The sequence below is a fragment of the Rhinoraja longicauda genome, chromosome 26, assembly GCF_053455715.1.
Source record: "Rhinoraja longicauda isolate Sanriku21f chromosome 26, sRhiLon1.1, whole genome shotgun sequence".
Classification (NCBI taxonomy): Eukaryota; Metazoa; Chordata; class Chondrichthyes; order Rajiformes; family Arhynchobatidae; genus Rhinoraja; species Rhinoraja longicauda.
Window position 1 is genome coordinate 31,288,313 of NC_135978.1, and position 24,300 is coordinate 31,312,612.

At 47.5% G+C, this 24,300-nt stretch overlaps 1 protein-coding gene across 2 annotated transcripts in view; it reads right to left on the reverse strand.

Moving 5' to 3' along the window:
- vps53 (VPS53 subunit of GARP complex) overlaps nucleotides 1-24,300 on the reverse strand; it is a 328,676-nt gene that overhangs the window by 215,254 nt on the left and 89,122 nt on the right. For both annotated transcript variants that reach the window (XM_078422197.1, XM_078422198.1), the window contains exons 8-9: nucleotides 9,071-9,149; nucleotides 2,235-2,378 (exon numbers count right to left, since the gene is read on the reverse strand). In XM_078422197.1, the coding sequence (XP_078278323.1) occupies nucleotides 2,235-2,378; nucleotides 9,071-9,149 (223 nt within the window). The remainder of the gene's footprint in view (nucleotides 1-2,234; nucleotides 2,379-9,070; nucleotides 9,150-24,300) is intronic.

Here is a 24,300-nt window from a genome sequence, read left to right on the forward strand (position 1 = left end):
TCACTGACCATTACTGGACTTTATCTTGCACTAAACTTTATACACGTTACTCCCTTTATCAAGTATCTGTACACTGGATGGTTCGATTCTAATCAAATATAGTCTTTCGCTGACTGGTTACCTTAGTACACGTGATAATAAATTAAACTCAAAACCATCAGTGTGCAAAAATAGAATTCCACTGTAGCTTGGTACACGTGAAATAAAGAAACCATTGAACCATTAAAAACGACTTACTAAAGTTGTACAGGGCCCTGGTGAGACCACATCTGGAGTATTGTGTGCAGTTTTAGTCTCCTAATTTGAGGAAGGATGTCCTTGCTATTGAGGCAGCGCAGCGTAGTTTCACGAGGTTAATCCCTGGGATAGCGGGACTGTCATATGAGGAAAGATTGGAAAGACTAGGGTTGTATTCACTGGAGTTTAGAAGGATGAGAGGGGATCTTATAGAGATGTATAAAATTATAAAAGGAGCTAGATGCAGGTAAAATGTTCTCAATGTTGGGGGAGTCCAGAACCAGGGGACACAGTCTAAGAATAAAGGGGAGGCCATTTAAAACTGAGGTGAAAAGAAACATTTTCACCCAGAGAGTTGTGAATTTGTGGAATACTCTGCCAGTGGGGGGGCAATTCACTGGATGAATTTAAAAGAGAGTTAGGTAGAGCTCTAGGGGCTAGTGGAATCAAGGGATATGGTGAGAAGGCAGGCACGGGTTACTGATTGTAGATGATCAGCCATGATCACAATGAATGGCGCTGCTGGCTTGAAGGGCCAAATGGCCTCCTCCTGCACTTATTTTCTATGTTTAAAGAATATCAGCACGATTTGCAAACAGCCCTCTTGAACTGGCATCTCAATACCAGAGCTGCCCCAACAGGTTCAATAATGTGAAGCACACAAGGGAAAGGCAATTTAAAAAGGGAGTAAATAGACTATCAGATTACTATTTAGTCTGCATTGTGATCTCCGCCCCAGTAGAGTTATGAATCAGTGTATCTGCATGGTTTCAGGGTGAGGAATGTAGGTCTGTCAAGTTGTTCATAAATCCATAACAAGCCCTTTCCTGTTAATCTAACAAGGTCATGTAAGCTCTACTCTGACATTTATTTTTCTGGTACAACCTGATATTACCATAAAAATTTCCTACTTCTAGGATAACAATTTAATTTTGTTCCCAACTCTCCTGTGAGCACAGAGGTTTCAGATGTCATCCACGGAGCTTAATATTTTGCCGGGGTCGAGGTTAGGGTGGCCAACTGTCCCGCATTAGCCGGAACATCCCGTATTTTGGGCTAAATTGGTTTGTCCCGTACGGAACCACCCTTGTCCCGTATTAGGCCCGAGGGCCGGGAGGCGGGTTGCTACGGAACCTCCATTAGGCGAACATACTCCAGTCCCTTCCAATCTGAAGAAGGGTCTCGACCCGAAACGTCACCCATTCCTTTTCTCCAGATTTGCTGCCTTTCCCACTGAGTTACTTCAGCTTTTTGTGTCTATCTTCGGTTTAAACCAGCATCTGAAGTTCCTTCCAACACATTCAATCATGGCTGATCTATCTTTGTCTCTCAACCCCATTCTCCTGCCTTTGCCCCATAACGTTTCACACCCTTACTAATCAAGAATCTTGTCAATCTCCATTGACTTGGCCTCCACAGCCGTCTGTGGCAATGAATTCAACTGTTTGACCACCCTCTGACTAAAGAAATTCCTCCTCATCTTTCTAAAGGTACATCTTTTTATTCTGAAGCTATGGCCTGCAGCCCTAGACTCTCCCACTAGGCATCCACTCTATCCAGGCCTTTCACTGGTCAATGAGGTCCCCCCCTCATCCTACACTCCAGCAAGTGCAGGCCCAGTGCCTTCAAACCCTCATTATATGTTAACCCACTCATTGCTGGGATCATTCTCGTAAACCTCCTCTGGACCCTCTCCAGTGCCAGCACATCCTTCCTCAGATATGGGGCCCAAAACTGCTCACAATATTCCAAATGCGGTCTGACCAGTCAGAGCCTTACATCCCTGATTGCTTTTTGCTTCCCTGCCCAGGATTGCAACTATTTTCCCACCTGGTTATAATGCACCATCTCAGCTGCTAAAGCAATTTTGAAGCTTCCAAAGCAGGAATCAGAGTTGGCCTGACGTCCGTTTAAAACGCCGCGCCGATTTCGAACGACGATCAGAGTAAAGGCTGTCCACGTGGGCCAAATAATAACTGCGAAGCAAAGGCACTTACATCTTGGTTTTCCTGGAACAGAACATGGTACTCGGAAAGATGTTGCTTTGTAAACTTCTTGATGATCTCCTGTTTAATTCTGGGATCCAGGACGTTGGCAACCAGGCAGGCATCACGTAGAATGTTACTGGGGCCCGCTGGTCTCTGTAAATGTGGATAGGAAATGGCAACAATTATTCAGCAAGCAATAAATGCACCATACATTGTTGAAAGTTCAGACACAAGGAACTGCGTGGAACATAGGACAGTACACACAGTGGTGCAGCACCAGAGTTGCTGCCATTACAGCACCAAGACCCCGGATCGATCCTGACTACGGTTGCTTGTCTGTACGTTCTCACCGTGACCTGTGTGGCTTTTCTCCAGGATTTTTTGTTTCCCCCCACACTTCAGACGTTCAGGTTTTTGTAGGTTAATTGGCTTGGAATAATTATAAATTGTCCCTAGTGTGTGTAGGGTAGTGTTAGTGTGTGGGGATCGTTGGTCGGCAGGGACTCGGTAGGCCGAAGGGCCAGTTTCCCTGCTGTATCTCTAAACACTGGTCAGGCCCTTCGGCCCACAATGTCTGTGCCAAACATGATGCCAAGACCAATTCTTATCTTCCTGCATATCCCTCAATTCTCTGCATATCTATGTGCCTATCCAAGAGTCTCTTAAACACCATTATTGTACGACCACACCCGGTAGAGTGTTCCAGGCACCCACCACCCTCTGTGTAAAGTAATTGCCCCGCTCATCTTTACATTTGGTCCCTCTCACGTTAGACCTATGTCCTCTAGTATTTGCAGGTGCTGGCTAACAACAAAAAAAAGAAGCACAAGTGCTGGAGTAACTCAGCAGGTCAGGCAGTATCTCTGGAGAACATGGATAGGCGATGTTTCAGATCAGGACCCTTCTTCAGACTGATTCTAGTGGGGGGGGGGGGGGGAGAAAGCAGGAAGAGAGGTGGGGACGGTCACTGCCTGGCCAGTGATAGGCGGATACAGGCGAGGAGGGCTTTCACTGAGAGCTGTGCGGGTCAAGACTAGAGATGAAAAGGAGATTTAAAAAATGAGAAGAGAAGCTGCGTGAAATCTTTAGTCAGAGGGCGGTGAATCTGTGGAAATCATTGCCACAGACGGCTGTGGAGGCCGTCAGTGGATATTTTTAAGGCAGAGATACATAGATTCTGGATTAGTGCGGGTGTCAGAGGTTATGGGGAGAAGGCAGGAGAATGGGGTTAGGAGGGAGAGATAGATCAGCCATGATTGATTGGGCCGAATGGCCTAATTCTACTCCTATCCCTATGACATGAAATGGGAAACCAGGGGAAGGGATATGGGTGGAAGGGATATGGGTGGAAGGGTATGGGTGGAAGGGGTATGGGTGGAAGGGTATGGGTGGAAGGGTATGGGTGGAAGGGGTATGGGTGGAAGGGGTATGGGTGGAAGGGTATGGGTGGAAGGGGTATGGGTGGAAGGGCATGGGTGGAAGGGGTTGGGTGGAAGGGTATGGGTGGAAGGGGGATGGGTGGAAGGGGTCGGGTGGAAGGGGCATGGGTGGAAGGGGTATGGGTGGAAGGGCAGGGGTGGAAGGGGTATGGGTGGAAGGGCATGGGTGGAAGGGGTCGGGGTGGAAGGGGTATGGGTGGAAGGGGTATGGGTGGAAGGAGTCGGGGTGGAAGGGGCATGGGTGGAAGGGGCATGGGTAAAAGAGGTATACGTGGGGGGCATGAGTGGAAGGGGTATGGGTGGAAGGGGCATGGGTGGAAGGGCATGGGTGGAAGGGGTATGGGCGGAAGGGGCATGGGTGGAAGGGGCATGGGTGGAAGAGGTATAGGTGGGGGGCATGGGTGGAAGGAGTATGGGTGGAAGAGATATAGGTGGGGGGCATGGGTGGAAGGCGTATGGGTGGAAGAGGTATAGGTAGGGGGCATGGGTGGAAGGGGTATGGGTGGAAGAGATATAGGTGGGGGGCATGGGTGTAAGGGGTATGGGTGGAAGAGGTATAGGTGGGGGGCATGGGTGGAAGGGGTATGGGTGGAAGGGGCATGGGTGGAAGGGGCATGGGTGGAAGGGGTATGGGTGGAAGGGGCATGGGTGGAAGAGGTATAGGTGGGGGGCATGGGTGGAAGGGCATGGGTGGAAGGGGTATGGGTGGAAGGGGTATGGGTGGAAGGGGCATGGGTGGAAGGGGTATGGATGGGAGTGGCTTGGGTGGAAGGGGTATGGGTGTAAGGGGTCGGGGTGGAAGAGGTATAGGTAGGGGGCATGGGTGGAAGAGGTATAGGTGGGGGGCATGGGTGGAAGGCCATGGGTGGAAGGGCATGGGTGGAAGGGGCATGGGTGGAAGAGGTATAGGTGGGGGGCATGGGTGAAAGAGGTATAGGTGGGGGTCATGGGTGGAAGGGGTATGGGTGGAAGGGGCATGGGTGGAAGGGGTCGGGTGGAAGGGGCATGGGTGGAAGGGGCATGGGTGGAAGGGGTATGGGTGGAAGGGGCATGGGTGGAAGGGGCATGGGTGGAAGGGCATGGGTGGAAGGGGTATGGGTGGAAGGGGCATGGGTGGAAGGGGCATGGATGGAAGGGGCATGGGTGGAAGGGGCATGGGTGGAAGGGGTCGGGATGGAAGGGGCATGGGTGGAAGGGACAAAGGTGGAAGGGGCATGGATGGAAGTGGCATGGGTGGAAGGGGCATGGGTGGAAGGGGTATGGGTGGAAGGGTCATGGGTGGAAGGGGCATGGGTGGAAGGGGCATGGGTGGAAGGGGCATGGGTGGAAGGGGCATGGGTGGAAGGGGCATGGGTGGAAGGGGTCGGGGTGGAAGGGGCATGGGTGGAAGGGACAAAGGTGGAAGGGGCATGGATGGAAGTGGCATGGGTGGAAGGGGCATGGGTGGAAGGGGTATGGGTGGAAGGGGTATGGGTGGAAGGGGCATGGATGGAAGGGGCATGGGTGGAAGGGGCATGGGTGGAAGGGGCATGGGTGGAAGGGGCATGGGTGGAAGGGGTCGGGGTGGAAGGGGCATGGGTGGAAGGGACAAAGGTGGAAGGGGCATGGATGGGAGTGGCATGGGTGGAAGGGGCATGGGTGGAAGGGGCATGGGTGGAAGGGGCATGGGTGGAAGGGGCATGGGTGGAAGGGGTATGAGTGGAAGGGGTATTGGTAGAAGGGGTATGGGTGGAAGGGGTATTGGTGGAAGGGCATGGGTGGAAGGGTTCGGAGTGAAGGATAATAAGAGAAATGGATGTGCATGTAGGAGGGGCACAGGGAAGAGAGGGGTAAAATGGGGGAGGGGGTGGGGAGGCTGTGGGAAAGGGTGGCCATTAGTTAGTTAGTTACCTAAAATTGGAGAATTCAATGTTCACAATATTGGGCTCTAAGCTACCCAAGCAGAATACGAGGAGCTGTTCTTCCAGTTTGTGTGTGGCCTCACTCTGGCAATGGAGGATACCCAGCACAGAAATGTGTCGGAAGGAACTGCAGATGCTAGGTTACACCGAAGATGGACACAAAATGCTGGGGTAACTCAGCCTTCCATGTCTCTAGCCTCCCTCTCCCCTGATTCTCAGTCTGAAGGAGAGTCTCAGCACCCGAAATGTCTAACATTCCTTCTCTCCAGAGATGCTGCCTGTCCCGCTGAGTTACTCCAGCATATTGTGTCTATCCCAGGATATAAAAGTCAGTATGGGAATGGGTTAAATGGTTAGTAACCAGGAGGTCCAGCATGTTTTGGTGCACTGAGCATAAGCGTTCAGCGAAACGGAGGCCTAGTTGACACTTGGTCTCGCCGATGTACAGGAGGCCACATTGGGAGCACCAAATACTGCAGGAGATGCAACACCTGTGCCTGCACCTCCACCCTCACGTCCATCCATGGAGCCTAGCAGTCCTTCCAAGTAAGACAACGGTTCACATGCACTGCCTCGAACCTCATCTACTGCTTTTGGTGCTCTCGATGTGGCCTTCTTTCCATCTTTCACCGTGTCCTTTTATTGTTTAAAGTTTGTCTGATCTAGTGAGGGTCACTTTCAAAACGAAAGGATAATTGGGAGGCCCAGTGGCACAGTGGTAGCATTGCTGCCTTACAGCGCCAGAGACCTGGGTTCCATCCTGACTACGGGTGCTGTCTGTATGTTCTCCCTGAGACCACGTGGGTTTTCTGGGTGCCCTGGTTTCTTCCCACACTCCAAAAACGTGTGGTTCCCACCCGGAAGGACGGAAACCAGGGCACCCAGAAAACCCACGTAGTCTCTGAGTAAGGTTGCCAACTGTCCCGTATTAGCTGGGACATCCCGTATATTGGGCTAAATTGGTTTGTCCCGTACGGGACCGCCCTGTACCCGCATTAGGCCCGGGGGGACGCTGTAGACTCAGACAGTGTAGGCCCGGAGGCCGGGGCACTGCCAAACAGAGATTGCATAGCAACCCACCTCCCGGCCCGTGCGGCTGCCATTGGTGGAGCGGGAGCACGTGGCCACTGGCTGGGTGAGGTCATGTGGGACGCGAGGCTGTGACGTCACCTTTTGTCCCTTATTTGGGAGTGAGAAAGTTGGCAACCCTATCTCAGGGAGAACATACAGACTCCGTACAGACAGAGAGAAGATACAGCAATGGACGGGACTAGGAGGGAGCCGCTGGAGACGTCAGGTGCAAGTAGCAAGGGCCAGTAGGAGGGTGATCCAGGATAATGCCTCCATCGCCTTCAAGGTCGGCTGCAGGAGGCGACCCCGGATCACAAAGATAGGCGGGCAAGGAGAGAAGAGGGACGTCGGTTTGTGGGAACGACCAGACTTTGGATTTTGAATAATGGCGCCAAAAATGGCGACACCTGCATGCATATTATACGCCAAAAGAATTTCACTGTGCAGTTGCATACAGAAACATGGGAGCATGGAGAACAGGTGCAAGAGGTGGCCATTTGGCCCTGCGAACCATTCATTGTGATCATGGCTGATCATCCACAATCAGTAACCCGTGCCTGCCTTCTCCCCATATCCCTTGATTCCACTAGCCCCTAGAGCCCTATCTAACTCTCTTTAAATTCATCCAGTGAATTGACCTCCACTGCCCTCTGTGGCAGAGAATTCCACAAATTCACAACTTTCTGGGTGAAAAGGTTTCTTTTCACATCAGTTTTAAATGGCCTGCCCTTTATTCTTAGACTGTGGCCCCTGGTTCTGGACTCGCCCAATATTGGGAACATGTTTCCTGCATTTGCATCTGTGACAAATCAAGCACTGTTGAAGTGACCATTGCGGATTGTAGGCTAATATGCCTCAGTAAAAATTGTAAATAGTCCCTAGTGTGTAAGATAGTTAGTGCACGGTATAATCGCTGGTCGGCGTGGACACGGCGGGCCAAGGAGCCTGGTTCTACGCTGTATCTCCCTAAAGTCTAAGCTCAATCCTCCATTCTTCATCATTTTTAGCACCATATTTATTTTGTGAGGTTGAATAACAACATTCATCAGAAGAAAATAAAGTCAAACAAATATTTATTCTTCTTTTTATGTGCATGATTCACCATATTTGCAGCACCAAATATAATTTTTAGCATTTTTCATTTAGGCCAGACGGTAATGTTTCAGTGATTCACCATATGACCTAAGTTTATTTGAGTTAGACTTGGCGCAGGGAGCAGATCACGTTAGAGGCACATGTTACTTAGATTGATACCACTATTCTGCCTGCCTCCCTTTTCAATCCCCCCACCCACCCCCCTCACCTAGATTCCTTCCTCTGGCTTCACATTTCCTGCCTCTTCTCACCATATCAGCTTTTTGTCTTTTCTCATTTCTGATCATTGACCACCTGTCTGCCAATAAAAAAAACAACTTTACTTGTATCCACCTATCGCTTGCTGGACTTGTATCTCATTCCTACCTTTCTTCTCAGTTTTCTCCCGCCTACTACAATCGGTCTGAAGAAGGATCCCGACACAAAACCTCATCGATCCGTGTCCTCCAAAACGCTGCCTGACCCACTGAGTGTAGATTAGTTTGGAGGTACAGTGCAGGCCCTTCGACCCACCGGGTCCGTGCCGACCAGCGATCCCCTGACATAAATACTATCCTATACCCACCTGGGACAATTTTTACATTTACCAAGCCAATTAACCTACAAACCCGTACGTCTTTCGAGTGTGGGAGGAAACCGAAGATCTTGGAGAAAACCCACGCAGGTCACGGGGAGAACGTACAAACTCCGTACAGACAGCACCCTTAGCCAGGATCGAACCCAGGTCTCCAGTGCTGTAAGGCAGCTACTCTACCGCTGCACCACCGTGCCACCCTAACCGTACCGCCACTGCAGCACTTTATTTCATTTATTTTGTAAACCAGGTGGCACAGCGGTAGAGTTGCTGCAGTATAGCGTCAGAGACGCGGGTGTGATCCTGACTACGGGTGCTGTCTGTACGGAGTTTGCACGTTCTCCTTGTGACCTTCGTGGGTTTTCTCTGAGAGCTCCGGTTTCCTCCCACACTCCAAAGGTGTGCAGGTTTATTAGGTCAATTAGCTTTGGTAAAAATTGTAAAATTGTCCCTAGTGTGTAGGATGGCGTTAGTGTACACTAATGAGTGGCGCGGACTCGGACAGTCACAGGGCCTGTTTCCGTGCTGTGTCTGTAAACTAAACTAAACTAAACTAATTTGCAAGTCGAATCGGTAGTAAGAAAGGCAAATGAAATGCTAGCATTTATTTAGATTGGACTAGAATAATCTAAACTAAACTAAAGTATCTGCATTTTGTTGTGTCTACATCTTACTTATATTAAAGTTAGAAGACAAAATGGGCATTTGGGTAAGCTTTATTTGAAGTAAGATATGGGAGCTTGATGCAAGCCAGGGCTCTCTCACCTTAGTGCACTGGGAGGGGAAGGCCTCTTCAAAGTCCGCCAGGATCTGTTGCCCCAGCTCCGTTTGTGCAGCCCGGACCCTGACAAAACAAAATCGGAATTCCCTAAAGTTTTACTCTGCAGCTGTGAAAATAAATGGATAGCGAAAGTTCTCATAAACTGACATTCATGTTACTTGACAAAGATAACACCAGAAGCAGAAGCAAATTAGGTTGATCATTACGTTGATCGGGTGGCACAGCGGCGTAACGGGGGTGGCACGGTGGCGCAGCGGTAGCGTTGCTGCCTTACGGCGCCAGTGACCCGGGTTCGATCCTGACTACGGACGCTGTCTGTGCGGAGTTTGTACGTTCTCCCCGTGACCTGCATTTGTTTGTTCCGGTTTCCCCCCACACTCCAGAGACGTACAGGTTTGTAGGTTAATTGGCTTTGGTAAGTTGTAAAGTTGTCCCTAATGTCTGTAAGTTAGCATATGGTGTGATCGCTGGTTGGTGCAGACTAAGTGGGCCAAAGGGCCTGTTTCCGTGCTGTATCCCTAAAGTCTACAATCTAATTTATTCCATTTGCTGCTTGCTAAATGGGCTTGTGGCTCTGCCTGAGTTTGATAAGGTGCATCGTACACGAGATCTTTACCTCATAGGTTTTATGTTAAACAGCCATGACTCAGTAACAGAAGATTTTAGGTTTAAAACTCGAGCACAAATCAAACAGATGGATAGAGAAAAACGGCCTTGCATTTATATAGCACCTTTCACATCCCTCACTGAGTGACCCTGAGTTCTCCACAGCTAATGAAGCACATTTGAAGTGAGGTTGCTCTTGCAATATCACAAATGCAGCAGCCAAATGTACTTGTTGCAAGCTCCCATAATGTCCACATGTTTGTGGGAGCATGTGTGAGCAAATTAGCTGCTGTATTTCCTACATTATATCAATGACCACATTTCAGAAGAATTGCATTGGCTGCACAACTAACCAGGACTATCTAAACTAATGAAAAGAAAAGTTTGTTTCTCCATTGTTCCCTACACCCATTAGGCTATTAAACACTACAATCTCCAAACATGCTCAGAACTTTATAGAGTTGGGGGCATTGGTTTTGTCTTTTTGCCTTATTATTATTTATTTGTTTGTTTTTGTGTGTATGTTTGTGTGTGTGTGTGTGTGTGTGTGTGTGTGTGTGTGTGTGTGTGTGTGTGTGTGTGTGTGTGTGTGTGTGTGTGTGTGTGTGTGTGTGTTTGTGTGCGCGTGTACTTATGTGCGCATTTGTGTGCATGTGTTTGTGTGTGCGTGTTCGTGTTCGTATGCACGTGTTCGTGTGCACGAGTTTGTGTGCTTGTGTTTGTGTGCACGTGTTTGCCTATTTTTGTGTGTTTTTATGCATGTGTGTGTTAGTGTGTGTTTTTGTGTGTGTGTGCATGTGCGTGTGTGTCTAGAACTTTATTTTCTCCTTCATTATATTGTTTACAGAGCACTATGTTCACATACTCTGTTGTGCTGCTGCAAATAAGAATGTCATTGTTCTGTCTGGGACAAATGACAATAAAATATTCTTGACTCGTTCCTCTAAATATAGATAATGGCAGCAACAAATAAAATGGAATTTTCGAAGACAGAAGTCTCATATATAATTAGCCTTGCTAACGGCCTAGAATCAGATGTACAACAAAGGAACGTGAAGTTACGAGGAGACTCATGCGTTTCGCAAGGCATTGATGTTTTCTCTCAAGCAGCTCGCAAATGGTCTGACACCACATGGAACCTCAATAACCATGGAATGTGGATAGGGAGTCCAAACCTGAAAAAGTACACACAGTTCCATCTAATATACGCTCAGGACTATCACAACAACACGGCATTCCAAGATGCAAAAAGGATCGTACTTTCACAATCGTGGAGGCAATGTTTCCCTTAAAAAAGGGAAAAACAAACAGAAAATATTGGAGGCATAGTCTTACAGCGTGGAAACAGGCCCTTCGGCCCAACTTTCCCTCACCGACCAACATGCCCCATCTGCACTAGTCCCACTGCTTGCATTTGGCCCATATATCCCTCTAAACGTACCCTAGCCATGCACCTGTCCAAATGTTTCTTAAACATTGCGATAGTACCTCCTCAACTACCTCCACTGGCAGCTCGTTCCATACACCTACCACTCTTTGCGTGAAAAAGTCACCCCTCAGATTCCTATTAAATCTTTCCCCCCTCACCTTAAACCTATGGTTCTTGATTCCCCCACTCTGAACGGTCCTTCCATAAGCTAGGGCACTGTCCAATTCACCTCGACTCCATTGTGGACATTGGACTTTGTGTGTGGGACTGGTGCCGTAAGATGCTGAGAACTATATTCTGCACTCTGCATCTTTCCCTTTGCCCACCCTTTGGACTTCAGTTTGACTTGATTGGATATATGTATGTACAGTATTACTTGTCATGATTGATTAGCATGCAAATTCAAACATTTTACTGTACCTCGGTACACGTGACAATATAATAAACCTAAACCTACACTGAGGTGCTGAATGAAACTTGATAAAGTTACCCTGTCAAAGGAAGGGAAAATAAAGTGCAGTGAATCACCATAGAAACGAAGCTTAGGAGAATGCTGGCAAAAGCCGAGGATAAATTGAACGGCCTCCAGATTTATTCCCAAAACAATTAACAGAAAGAAACTGGAAGCTTACATGCTAACTAAATAGACTTTAAGAAGTAATTCATTACCGTTAGAGTACTTTACATCCCGATGAGTTAGAATCAAAATAACAGAAACTTGCAACACAAGCTTGAAAACACAGTCTATCATCAATGCAGAATCTTTTACGAATGGTAGGGGAATCAAGAACCAGAGGACTTCGGTTTGAGATGCGAGGGGAAAGATTTAATAGGAGCCTGAGGGTTTCATTATCACACAGGGCGCTGAGTACATGGATTGAGCTGCCAGAGGGGGAGATGCGGCACGTACTATGCCAACATTTAGACTAGTTGTGAGATACAGCTCAGAAACAGGCCCTTCAACCACCGAGTCCAAGCTGGCCATCAATCACCCGCTCACACCAGTGCTTGTTATCACGCTTTCTCATCCATGCCCTGCACACTGGGGGGAATTTACCGAGGGCCAATTAACCTGCAAACCCACACGTCTTTGGTATGTGGGAGAAATCGAGAGCACCTGAAGGAAACCCACATGGTCACAGGGAGAAGGTGCAAACTCCACACAGAGGTCAGGATTGAACCTGGATCTCTGGCACTGTGAAGAGGCGTCTCTGCCAGCTGCGTCACTGTGATGCCAAAAACATTTGGACAGGTACATTGCTAGGAAAGGTTTAGAAGTATATGGGCCAAACCCAGGCAGGTGGGACTAGCATAGCTGAGGTATCGTGATTGGCATGGGCAAGCTGGGCTGAAGAGCCTGCTTCCGCGTGGGACGACTCTCTGACTCTACAAGAAGGTATTTGCACATCATGTCCTTGCTGGCAGTCCTTTGATTAACTGAGTCCTTCTGAGCAATGATGCATAGCGTCTCACAGATTTTAATATTCCAAACAATGGCATCTGCCACCAAGGAGGACAATGGAAACACAAGGAACCGCAGATGCTGGAATCCTGGGTACATCATCAATTTTACCGAAGCCAATTAACCTACAAACCTGCACGTCTTTGGAGTGGGGAAGAAACCCAGAGCACTAGGAGAAATCCCACGTGGTCACAGGGAGAACGTACAAACAGCACCCGTGGTCAGGATCAAACCCGGGTCTCTGGTGCCGTGAGGCAGCAACTCTACCGCTGCGCCACCGCGCCGCCACTAAATTGATTAGTTTAACAGGCTACCACTTTTCTAGTACAGAATTTAGTTTGAGGAAAAACTTGGATAACACAACACCATTGTGTTTTTGTGATTTATTTGTAACTATCATTTCAAGGCAAGGAAAACCAGCAAACCAGCCAGTGTTCAAAGAGTTAAATTTTAAAAACAGCAGCTTGGCAGCAGAGATGTTTGCTTTCCACCCACTCCTATACTGAATACTGCCAGCCACATATGGGATTTATCTGTGCTGAACACATCAATGAATGTGGTACTTTGCAGGAGAACAAGTTACAGAGGGGGCCAGTTCAAACGCTTAACTTTTTTGTGTGGGAGTGGGGGGGGATATGATGCAGTAGGGCTGTGGTGGGAAATGGGTGTGTGGAGGAAAGATATAGAAAGTCTGAATTGCAAGATATTGAACCCACAGCATCAGCAAGCTAGTGCTATTCTATGTAGTGGCAGGTCTTTATTTTCTCGAGTTCAAAGAATAAAAGTTGACTGGGTGGAAAACACACATCTCGTTATTAGCACGAGGGCAGTAGAACTGTGCAGCTGGTGGCGCGCCTGCCTCACAGAGCCAGTTACCAGGGTTCCATCCTGACCACGGGTGCTGTCCGTGTGGAGTTTGCCTGCTTTCCTTGTGACCGCATGGGTTTCCTCCAGTTGCTCTGGTTTCATAGGCATAGAGTTAAACAGCGTGGAAACAGGCCCTTCTGTCCAACATGCTCCCGTACCCCAAAGACACGCGGGTCTGCTGCTTAATTGGCCCTCTGTAAATTGTCCCCATTGTGTAGAAAGTGGACGACAAAGCAGGATAACATAGAACTAGTGTGAACGGGTGATCGATGGTCAAGTCAAGTCAAGTCAAATTTATTTGTCACATTCACATACACGATGTGCAGTGAAATGAAAGTGGCAATGCCTGCGGGTTGTGCACAAAAAGAATTACAGTTACAGCATATAAATAAAGTTAATAAGTTACTATTAGTGTCGACAAAAATTTAGTCTGGGGTTATAAAAGTTGACAGTCCTGATGGCCTGTGGGAAGAAGCTCCGTCTCATCCTCTCCGTTTTCACAGCTCTGGATCTGCACCTCCTGATGTATAGGTCCTGCAGGGGGACGAGTGTAGTTCCCATGGTGCGTTCTGCCGAACGCACTACTCTCTGCAGGGCCATCCTGTCCTGGGCAGAGCTGTCCCCAAACCAGACTGTAATGTTGCCGGACAGGATGCTCTCTACAGCCCCAGAGTAGAAGCAATGAAGGATCCTCAGAGACACTCTGAATTTCCTCAGTTGTCTAAGGTGGTAAAGGCGCTGCTTAGCCTTACCCACCAGTGCGGCAATGTGCGTTGCCCACGTCAGATCCTCTGCGATGCGGACTCCCAAGTATTTAAAACTGCTCACCCTATCCACAATAGACCCATTTATCTCCAGTGGCGTGTACGTCCTTGGATGTTTAGCCCTTCTGAAGTCCACAATCAGCTCCTTAGTTTTAGTGACATTCAAGAGGAGGCTATTGTCCTGACACCAGAGTGCCAGATCAGCCACCTCCTCCCGGTAGGCCTTCTCATCGTTGTTGGAGATCCGGCCCATCACCACAGTGTCATCAGCAAACTTGATGATGGAGTTTGAGCTGAACCTGGCCCCACAGTCATGTGTGTACAGGGAGCAGCTGCGGCTTGCCTGCAGTCCGTCTGTCTTTTGTGTTTTTTGTTGTTTTTGTCTGAATTGTAGTTTAATATGATGTAGTGTTGTATGTTATGTTTTGGGGGGGGGGGGGAGGGAACGGGAACTGTAACATTCTCTCTCCAGAACGGAGACGTGACCTTGTTCTGTGTCGTGTCTCCGTTCCCGTTGCGGCCTACCACCGGCCATTCACCTGGGAACACCTGGGGCTCTGGTTCGCAGAGCCCGCGGCGCGGACTCACCACCTGCGGCGCTGGCTGCCTGCGGATGCTGCGGGCGCGGCTGCGACTCGTCTCCGGAGGCTCCGGCGAGGGCCGCGTGGACGTCGGAAGCCCGCAGACCCCTGGGTGGGGGCCGACATCGGGAGCTCCGGCAACGGCAGAGGCAGCGTGTTCGCCCGCCCCGAATCGCGGGGCTTGGGTCGGCCCGTCGCGGACCTTCCACCGTCCGGCGCGGCCTGAAATAGGCCGTTGACCTTTCACCGCCCAGCGGGGGCTTCAATATCGGGAGCCCCGACCGCCCCGACGTGGCAACTCCAACAGCCTGACCGCGGGAGAAGACGGCAGGGAAGAGAAAAATACATTTTTGGCCTTCCATCACAGTGAGGAGGGACTGGAGGAGACTCACTGTGATGGATGTTTCTTTTTGTTTGGTGTTAGTTGTGATTGTATGTGTTATTGCATTTTTATTGATTAATCTTATTGGTCTTATTGTTCAACTGCAGGTAATGTTTCATTTCACTACACATTTATGTGTATGTAACAAATAAATGACTATTGATTGACTATTGAGTACAGTAGGGGGCTAAGGACGCAGCTCTGGGGGGATCCTATGTTCAGGGTGAGGGAGCTAGACGTGTGTTCCCCCATCCTGACTCAGCGCGCACTCGCTGGGTGGAAGGACCCGTTTTCATGCTGTATCTCTACACTAAAATACTCCAGCATGAGACTCCCAACACTAGGGGGAAATTGCATTGTGACTGTATTCTAAAGTCAAGAAAATCAGATTCCAAACAAGTCAACAGGCAAAAAAAAGTCGGTCTCTATGTAATCCAGGAGAAAACAGCTTTTTGTCTGTTGCACACAGGTCAATGGTAACATGGAGCTAGAAGAATGGGAGGTGATCTTATTGAAATGAATAGCATCCTGCAGGGGCCTGACAGAGTGGATGCCAAGAGACTATTTCCTCCAGCAAAGAACCTAGATATAGGGGAAATGCCTCGGGATAAGGAACTGGTCTATTCAAGCAAAGTTGAGAAGAATTCTCTTCTCCCAGAAGATTTTGAATCTTTTAATCCTTTACTCCAGAGAGCTATGAAGGCAGAGTCGTTGAGTGTATTTCAAGATCATGATAGATTTTTAAATTATCTAAACTTTACAGGGAAGAAGGGTTGTGACAACAACCTTACTCCTCTAACGATCAAGAGTCAAAGGTTTAGAAGGATGAGAGGGGATCTTATCGAAACGTATAAAATTATTAAGGGGTTGGACACGTTAGAGGCAGGAAACATGTTCCCAATGTTGGGGGAGTCCAGAACAAGGGGCTACAGTTTAAGAATAAGGGGTAGGCCATTTAGAACTGAGATGAGGAAAAACGTTTTCAGTCAGAGAGTTGTGAATCTGTGGAATTCTCTGCCTCAGAAGGCAGTGGAGGCTAATTCTCTGAATGCATTCAAGAGAGAGCTAGATAGAGCTCTTAAGGATAGCGGAGTCAGGGGGTATGGGGAGAAGGCAGGAACGGGTTACTGATTGAGAATGATCAGCCATGATCACATTGAATGGCGGTGCTGGCTCGAAGGGCCGAATGGCCTTCTCCTGCACCTATTTTCTATTGTCTATTAAATGCATCTCGTTCAAAATCATGATCTGTAATGAAGTTTTAATGCAAAATATCTCTTTATTTACTGTATTATCACCTCAGTGCACTTTACAACTAACTGGAGAAGTACCTATAGGAAAAATATCTTAATAAATTTGAAGAAAAGTAACTTCATTTTTAGAAGAAAGTATTAGATTTTTAATGAAGTTTTTGTAAACTGGAACATAATTGGGGTGCAATTTTCCAGCTATACAGTCACTGACTAGCAGCGGTTAGGAAGACCAATGTTAGAGAGCTGAGGATGCATTAAAGGATATAAGCCACATGGACACTCACTGAAATGAAGGGGGCATGGCAATGGTGAGAGTCAAAATGAAGATTAAGAGAGTTCTCTCCGAGAAACATTAGAGAAACAAAATTGGGCGGCCCAGTGACGCAGCAGTAGAGTTGTTGCCTCACAACACCAAAGACCCGGGTCTGATCCTGACCACGAGTGCCGTCTGTTTGGACTTTTTACGTTCTCCCTGTGACCGCGTGGGCTTTCTCCGGGTACTCTGGGTTCTTTCCACACTGCAAAGACGTGCAGGTTTGTAGGTTAATTGGCTTTGGTAAGTTGTAAAATTGTCCCTAGTGAGCAGGATAGAGTTAGGGTACAGGATGATCACTGGTCGTCATGGACTTGGTGGGCCGAAGGGCCCATTTCCACACTGTATCTCTAAAGTCTCAAGTCTAACACTTTTAAACCAGATGCCAGAGGGTGTATAAGGACATGAATGGAATAGTTACAGTGAATGCACAGTCTTTTACCCAGAGTAGGGGAATCAAAAACCAGGAGACATAGGTTAAGGTGAGGCGGGAAAGATTTAATAACAACCTGAGAGACTACTTTTTTCACACAGAGGGTGGGTAAATGGGACGAGCTGCCGCAGGAGGTCGTTGAGGCAGGTAGCATCACAATGTTTTAAAACATTTGGACAGATACATATATCATCATCATATCATATCATCATATCATATATCTACAGCCGGAAACAGGCCTTTTCGGCCCTCCAAGTCCGTGCCGCCCAGTGATCCCCGTACATTAACACTATCCTACACCCACTAGGGACAATTTTTACATTTACCCAGCCAATTAACCTACATACCTGTACGTCTTTGGAGTGTGGGAGGAAACCGAAGATCTCGGAGAAAACCCACGCAGGTCACGGGGAGAACGTACAAACTCCTTACAGTGCAGCACCCGTAGTCAGGATCGAACCTGTGTCTCCGGCGCTGTATTCGCTGTAAAGCAGCAACTCTACCGCTGCGCTACCGTGCCGCGGACAGGTTTACAGGGATATGGGCCAAACGCAGGCAGGTGGGACTAGTAGATGGGGCACGTTAGTCAGCGTGGGCAAGTTGGGCCGAAGGACTTATTTCCACGCTGTATGATTCTATGACTCTCTACGACTCTGACTACAACAAAACAAAAAATCACCAATCTGAACGACTACCGTCCGGTTGCCCTCAACTCCTATATTCATGAAGTGCTTTGAAAAGCTGGTCCTCTCACACATCAAATCCAGCATCCCTGACTCACTGGACTCGCATCAATTCGCATACAGGGCAAACAGATCCACAGAGGACGCCATCTCTCTGGCTCTTCACACTGTCCTGACTCACCTGGAGAGACAGGGCACGTACGTGAGGATGCTATTCATAGACTATAGCTCTGCCTTCAACACGGTCATCCCCACCAAGCTCAACACCAAACTAGGCCTCAGCTAGGTCAGCTAGGCCTCAGCTCGTCGTTATGCGACTGGATCCTGAATTTCTTGATGAAGCAACCGCAGGCAGTGAGAATGGGCTCGCACCTGTCCTCCACTATCACCCTGAGTACCGGCACACCACAGGGCTGTGTATTGAGCCCCATGCTCTACATGCCCTATTCACACACGACTGTGTTCCTGCATTCAACACCAACACCATTGTCAAGTTTGCAGACGGGCTGGTGATGAAACACACTACAGAGCGGAGGTGCAGAACCTGGTGGACTGGTGCTCAGATAACAACCTGTCCCTAAACACCTCCAAGACCAAGGAGCTGATCATCAACTTCCGCAGGTCACATAATGGGGAATACGCTCCGATCTTTATCAATGGGGACAGTGTGGAGAGAGTGTCTAGCTTCAGGTTACTGGGCACTCACATTTCGGAGGACCTCACATGGTCCACTATCACTGCTGCGCTGGTCAAGAAGGCGCAGCAACGACTGTTCTACCTGAGAACACTGAAAAGGTCTGGTCTGCCCCAACAGCTGCTGACAACCTTCTACCGCTGCATCATACAGAGCATCCTAACGCATGGCATCCCTGTGTGGTATCTCAGCTGCACGGAGGCAGTGAGTAGAGCTCTTCAGCGCGTAGTCTACAGAGCTCAGAAGATTATCAGGACACAGCTACCGGCCTTGGAGGGCATCTACAATACACGATGCCTCAGGAAAGTCACCAGCATTCATAAAGACTCCTCACACCCCTGCAGTAGTCTGTTCGAACTTCTACCATCTGGCAGACGCTACAAGGCCTTCTACGCCCGCACCTCCAGACTCAGGAACAGCTTCATCCCCAGGGCCATAGCTGCTCTGAACCTGTCCTGCTGAGCCGGATGGTCACATCGCACAGTGAACCGGCACAGACCTACTTGCACTTTATACTGTTTTAACTGTTTCTAATTTTGTTTCTCTGGGTTGTCTAAATTTCTGTGTATTAGCTAATTAATTTATTGCATCATATGGAAGTCGCATTCCCAATCTCGTTGTGCCCCTGTACAATGACAATAAAGATATATTGTATATTGTATTGTATATAAAAATGTGCCTGGATGGTCAGCAGTGAGCTGGATTACAAAATGTGCTTCAAATGGCTCCATGACAAATCTAGAATCATTCCAATGTTCCCTTGTGTCAGGAAGGACATTGGCAGATGTCAGAACTAAGAGAGAGTGGTGGAGCTGAAATGGAGGGGTTAACAAGAATTGAAGGGGAGAGTATTAAAAAAAATGAACAGGGGAAAAGGAAAAAGGAATAAGAGAGGAACAGTGTATAAGATCATGAGAGGAATAGAGTTCAAGAATGATCCCAGGAATGAATAGGTTAACTCATGATGAGTGTTTGACGGCACTGGGCCTGTACTCGCTGGATTGTAGAAGAATGAGGGGGGACCTCATGTACCGAATAGTGAAAGGCCTGGATAGAGTGGATGTGGACAGGATGTTTCCACTAGTGGGAGAGTCTAGGACCAGAGGTCACCGCCTCAATATTAAAGAACGTTCCTTTAGGAAGGAGATGAGAAGGGTTTTTTTGAGTCAGAGGGTGGTGAATCTGTGGAATTCTTTGCCACAGAAGGTTGTGGAGGCCAAGTTAGTGGATAGTTTTAAAGCAGAGATAGATAGATTCCAGATTAGTATGGGTGTCAGGGGTTATGGGGAGAAGGCAGGAGAATGGGATTAGGAGGGAGAGATAGAGAATGGCAGAGTAGACCTGATGGGCCGAATAGCCTAATTCTGCTTCTTTTACTTGTGACCTTATGACTTCAGGAGCTAGGGTAAATACATTGTCTTTTACCCAGAGTGGGGGAATTAAGAATAATGTGGGGTGAGACAGCCAAAGAGAAAAAGTAAAGGTAGAGGAAAGGAAAGGAAATAAAGGTAGACAGAGAGAATAATGGGAAAGTTTATTGAAAGAGGGAGCCAGGAAATCAAAACCAAACACTTGAAAAGTAATTTTACAACTTAAGTATATTTACCACGTGGAGATTATCTCCTTACCTGCAGGAAATTAAAGTCTTGTTGATTAAGGTTTAAATGGTTAGCTGACATACTGAAGAAACACAGAGATTTATTGGAAACGTCAGGTGATGAGACAAAGATCCACAGTCAAGAAATTCAAAAACATTTCGCATATTTGTGGCAAAACTGATATGGGAGTGGATTTTTTCATAAAGTGTAAAGACAAAATGACACACATAACATTGTGGTGGCTGCCAAGACCAACATTCCAGACCTTGATCTCCGTGAGGTAACACCGCCTCACCACTTGTGATTTTTTTACTTGACTATCACCGAGCTCTTTTGAAGCTCTACTCACGATAATCGGACCAAATGATAAATAAAATAACCAAAGAACCTTAAGCACCGACCGATGAGATAACGCATAAGGGAAAGATAGCATTGGATTCAATTTTAATTAATGAGGAGGAAATAATAAGTCAAGTTGGACTATGCGGACATCTGCTGTTTAGTGATCACATTATAGTTACTTTTACCGTGGAAATGAGAACTGAACAGATGATATAATCTGTTAAAAGTGTTTTTCAAGGGAAGAAACGAGGGGGATGGGACTGCTACATTAAAGAGAAAAGATAGCAAGAACTAGACAAAGACAAAATGGGAAAATGTGTAGGAAGGAACTGCTGGTTTATACAGAAGATAGACACAAATTGCTGGAGTAACTCAGCGGGTCAGGCAGCATCTCTGGCGAAAAGGAGGAGTAGGTGACGTTTCGGGTCGGAACCCTTCTTCAGACCGAGTGCCAGAGGAGATAGTTGAGGCAGGTGAGGTAACATGAGAAAACATTGCCATAGTGAATCAACACATGGGACAAAAAGAGGCAATGCAAAACAGGAAGAATATAGAAGTAGCAGAGACACAGGAAGGGCGCATTAAATTAAACAGTATTGAAAAGAACATGGCATCAGGCACAAAGAGGAAAATATATCGGACAACAAAGGACTACATGAGAGTCTTTGAAAATTATATTAGAGCACAACATGTACTGCATTCACTGTTTCAGTGGGAAAATAATTGGCTTGTTAGTATATCTTTTAACAGCAATAATACTGAATGAGTTAGATGTGGCCCTTGTGGCTAAAGGGATCAGGGGGTATGGAGAGAAGGCAGGTACGGGATACTGAGTTGGATGATCAGCCATGATCATATTGAATGGCGGTGCAGGCTCGAAGGGCCGAATGGCCTACTCCTGCACCTATTTTCTATGTTTCTATGTTTCTATAACAAATTTGCTAATGTTGGTTGAGGAAGGAATATTGTCCAACACAACAGGCTAACTCAATGTCTTACAAAAATTGAAAATGATTAATTCTATATGTAAAGATTCAAATCTTTATTAAAAGCAGGACTATTTTATAAAGTACAGAATACTTTCAACAGGTTGAATGTCGATGACTACTCCCACCAGCAATATGCCATTGGTAAACAAGTAAGTTGAAGCATCTGCAATGCCCTGAGCTGCCAGAGGTAGCACAGGTGGTGTGCACTGCCCAGTACATCACGGGTACTGACCTCCCCACCGTTGCAGGGATCCACAGGAGTCGCTGCCTCAAAAAGGCAGCCAGCATCACCAGAGACCCTCATCACCCTGGCCACACTCTAATTTCGCTCCTGCCATCGGGAAGAAGGTACAAAAGCCTGAAAACTGTAACGTCCAGGTTCAGGAGCAGCTTCTGCCCTACAGCCATCAGGCTATTAACCTGTTTACTGCTGTGTTTTGTTCATTATTGGCCATGACCCGTGTATGCTCAGGGGTGGCACTGAACAGGTTAAACACTACCACTTCCACTACCTGCCCCCTCCCCTGACATCAGTCTGAAGAAGGGTCTCGACCCGAAACGTCATCCATTCCTTTTCTCCAGAGATGCTGCCTGACCCGCTGAGTTCCTCCAGTATTTTGTGTCTACGTTCGATTTAAACCAGCATCTACCCTGTAAACCGTGTTCTGTGCCAGGTTTGAGCCATGATCTTTAGTTTAGTTTAGAGATACAGGCGGAAACAGGCCCTTCGGCCCACCGAGTTCACACCAACCAGCTTTCCCCACACTCTAACACTATCCTACACACATTAGGGACAATTTACGATTTCACCATGCTAATTAACCTACAAACCTGTACGTCTTTGGAATTTTGGAGGAAATCGGAGCACCTGGGGAAAATCCAGCGGGTCACGGGGAGAACGCACAAACTCCATACAGACAGCACCAGTAGTCATGATGGAACCCGGGTCTGGCACTGTAAGGCAGCAACTCTACTGCAGCGCCACCATGGCGCCCCTTTGCAACAGTGCCTCCGTTCTCTTGGTATCCTCATCAACAATTGCTGCATTATAACAATCGGCAAAAACATTTTAACCTTCCATTCACCCCACTGATGTCTGTAAGACATTGATTTGTAGAAGCTAGATAACAATAGCCAACAAAATAATCTAGACTGCACTTCAAAGTATTTTACTCTGCATGATGAAACTTCCTGAGAGGCGATTAGGGGCTAAATATGTTCGTGTTCGTCCTTTCTTCCTTCAGTAACCATTCAAAATGGGCATCATTCTACCCCGTGCTTAACATTAAAGGGAATAAAATTCCTTATCTACGTTGCAGGAACCCTGACATTTAAAGGCTACTGTTATCACTACGCACATATTGCAGCATCCGAGCCAGACAAGGGAAAATATCAGAATTTAAACAGCCATAAAGGAAGTCGTGTGTGACAACACAGAAATAGAACAAATTTCAAAGGGTTCATGTGAGTCATATCTCAAATCCTTTCTTGTGACACCAATCTATCAAATATACAGAAAGCCAAACATCTTACACAATTTGGATTTGGGAATTAGATACAGGAATAGGTTTAAATCTCACCCAAGGTCAATACTCTTAAAGAGGCTTTTCTTTTCTGGTTTTTGATTCCCAATGTTATTTCCCTGCCAACAGAGTGAGAGGCAACCTTTTACTGAACCACTCAAAGCTGTTGCATATCCGGTCGCTGCAAATTGTCGGGGCAATCTAGGTTTAATCTCCTTTCACATAGACATCTCATATAGAAACAAGGAACTGCAGATGCTGGTTTACAAAAAAAAAGACATAAAGTGTTGGAGTAACTCAGCGGGTCAGGCAGCATCTCTGGAGGACATGGATGGGTAACCTTTCCAGTTAGGATCCTTCTTCAAACTTGAAACTCTTCAAACTATTATTTGCCAGGCTTTGTCATGTACCTCGCCTCTTAGTGCTTTCTCCACCCCCCCCCCCCTCTCCCCCCCCACACACCCGCCCACAATCAGTCTAATGAATTCCTCCACACCTCAGAGGATTGTGATCTTTAAAACTTTCCATCTAAAAGGATGCCACGGTGGTGCAGCGGTAGAGCTACTGCTTCACAGCGCCAGAGACCCGGGTTCCATCCTGACTACGGGTGCTGCCTGTACTGGGATGTTACGCTCTCCCCCTGACCGCTGCACAGTGAAATTCTTCCACCCTTCGCCATATTTTGGTGCCACTCTCTCTTCTATCTACTAGGAAAAGATACAGAAGCTTGAAAGCCAGACATTCAGACTTAAGAACAGCGTTTTCCCCACTGCTTTAACCTCCTGAACCAATTCCCTCAATCACCTCCATCCCGGGTGTGCTACCACAGTCTTACTCTTAACTGTACCTCATTTGGTTTATTTCGTTCTTGCACTTTTTTTTGCACTACTTTAGATTGTAAGGTCCCCAATTTCTTTCCTATAATCCACCTCATCTTTCCTGTTCATCCGGCCGATCCCAGTGGTGCCATCAGCTAAATTAAAGATTAAGTTGGTGCTGTGCCTGGCCACACAGTACAGGTGTACAGAGAGCAGGGCTGGGGACTGAGCACACAACCCTGAGAGGCACTTAGTGTGCAGTGTTAGGATGTAGTCAGAGAGTCATATGGCGTGGAAACAGGCCCTTCGGCCCAACTGGCCCACACTGACCAACGTGGTCTTATCAAAACTAGCCCCACCTGCCTGCGTTTGGTCCATATCCCACCTCAGGGTGGACTGAGGTCAGGACATTCAGAAGCCAGTGCAAGTGGAGTCCTGAAGATTAGAGATGATCTTATTCAGTATTATGGCATTGAA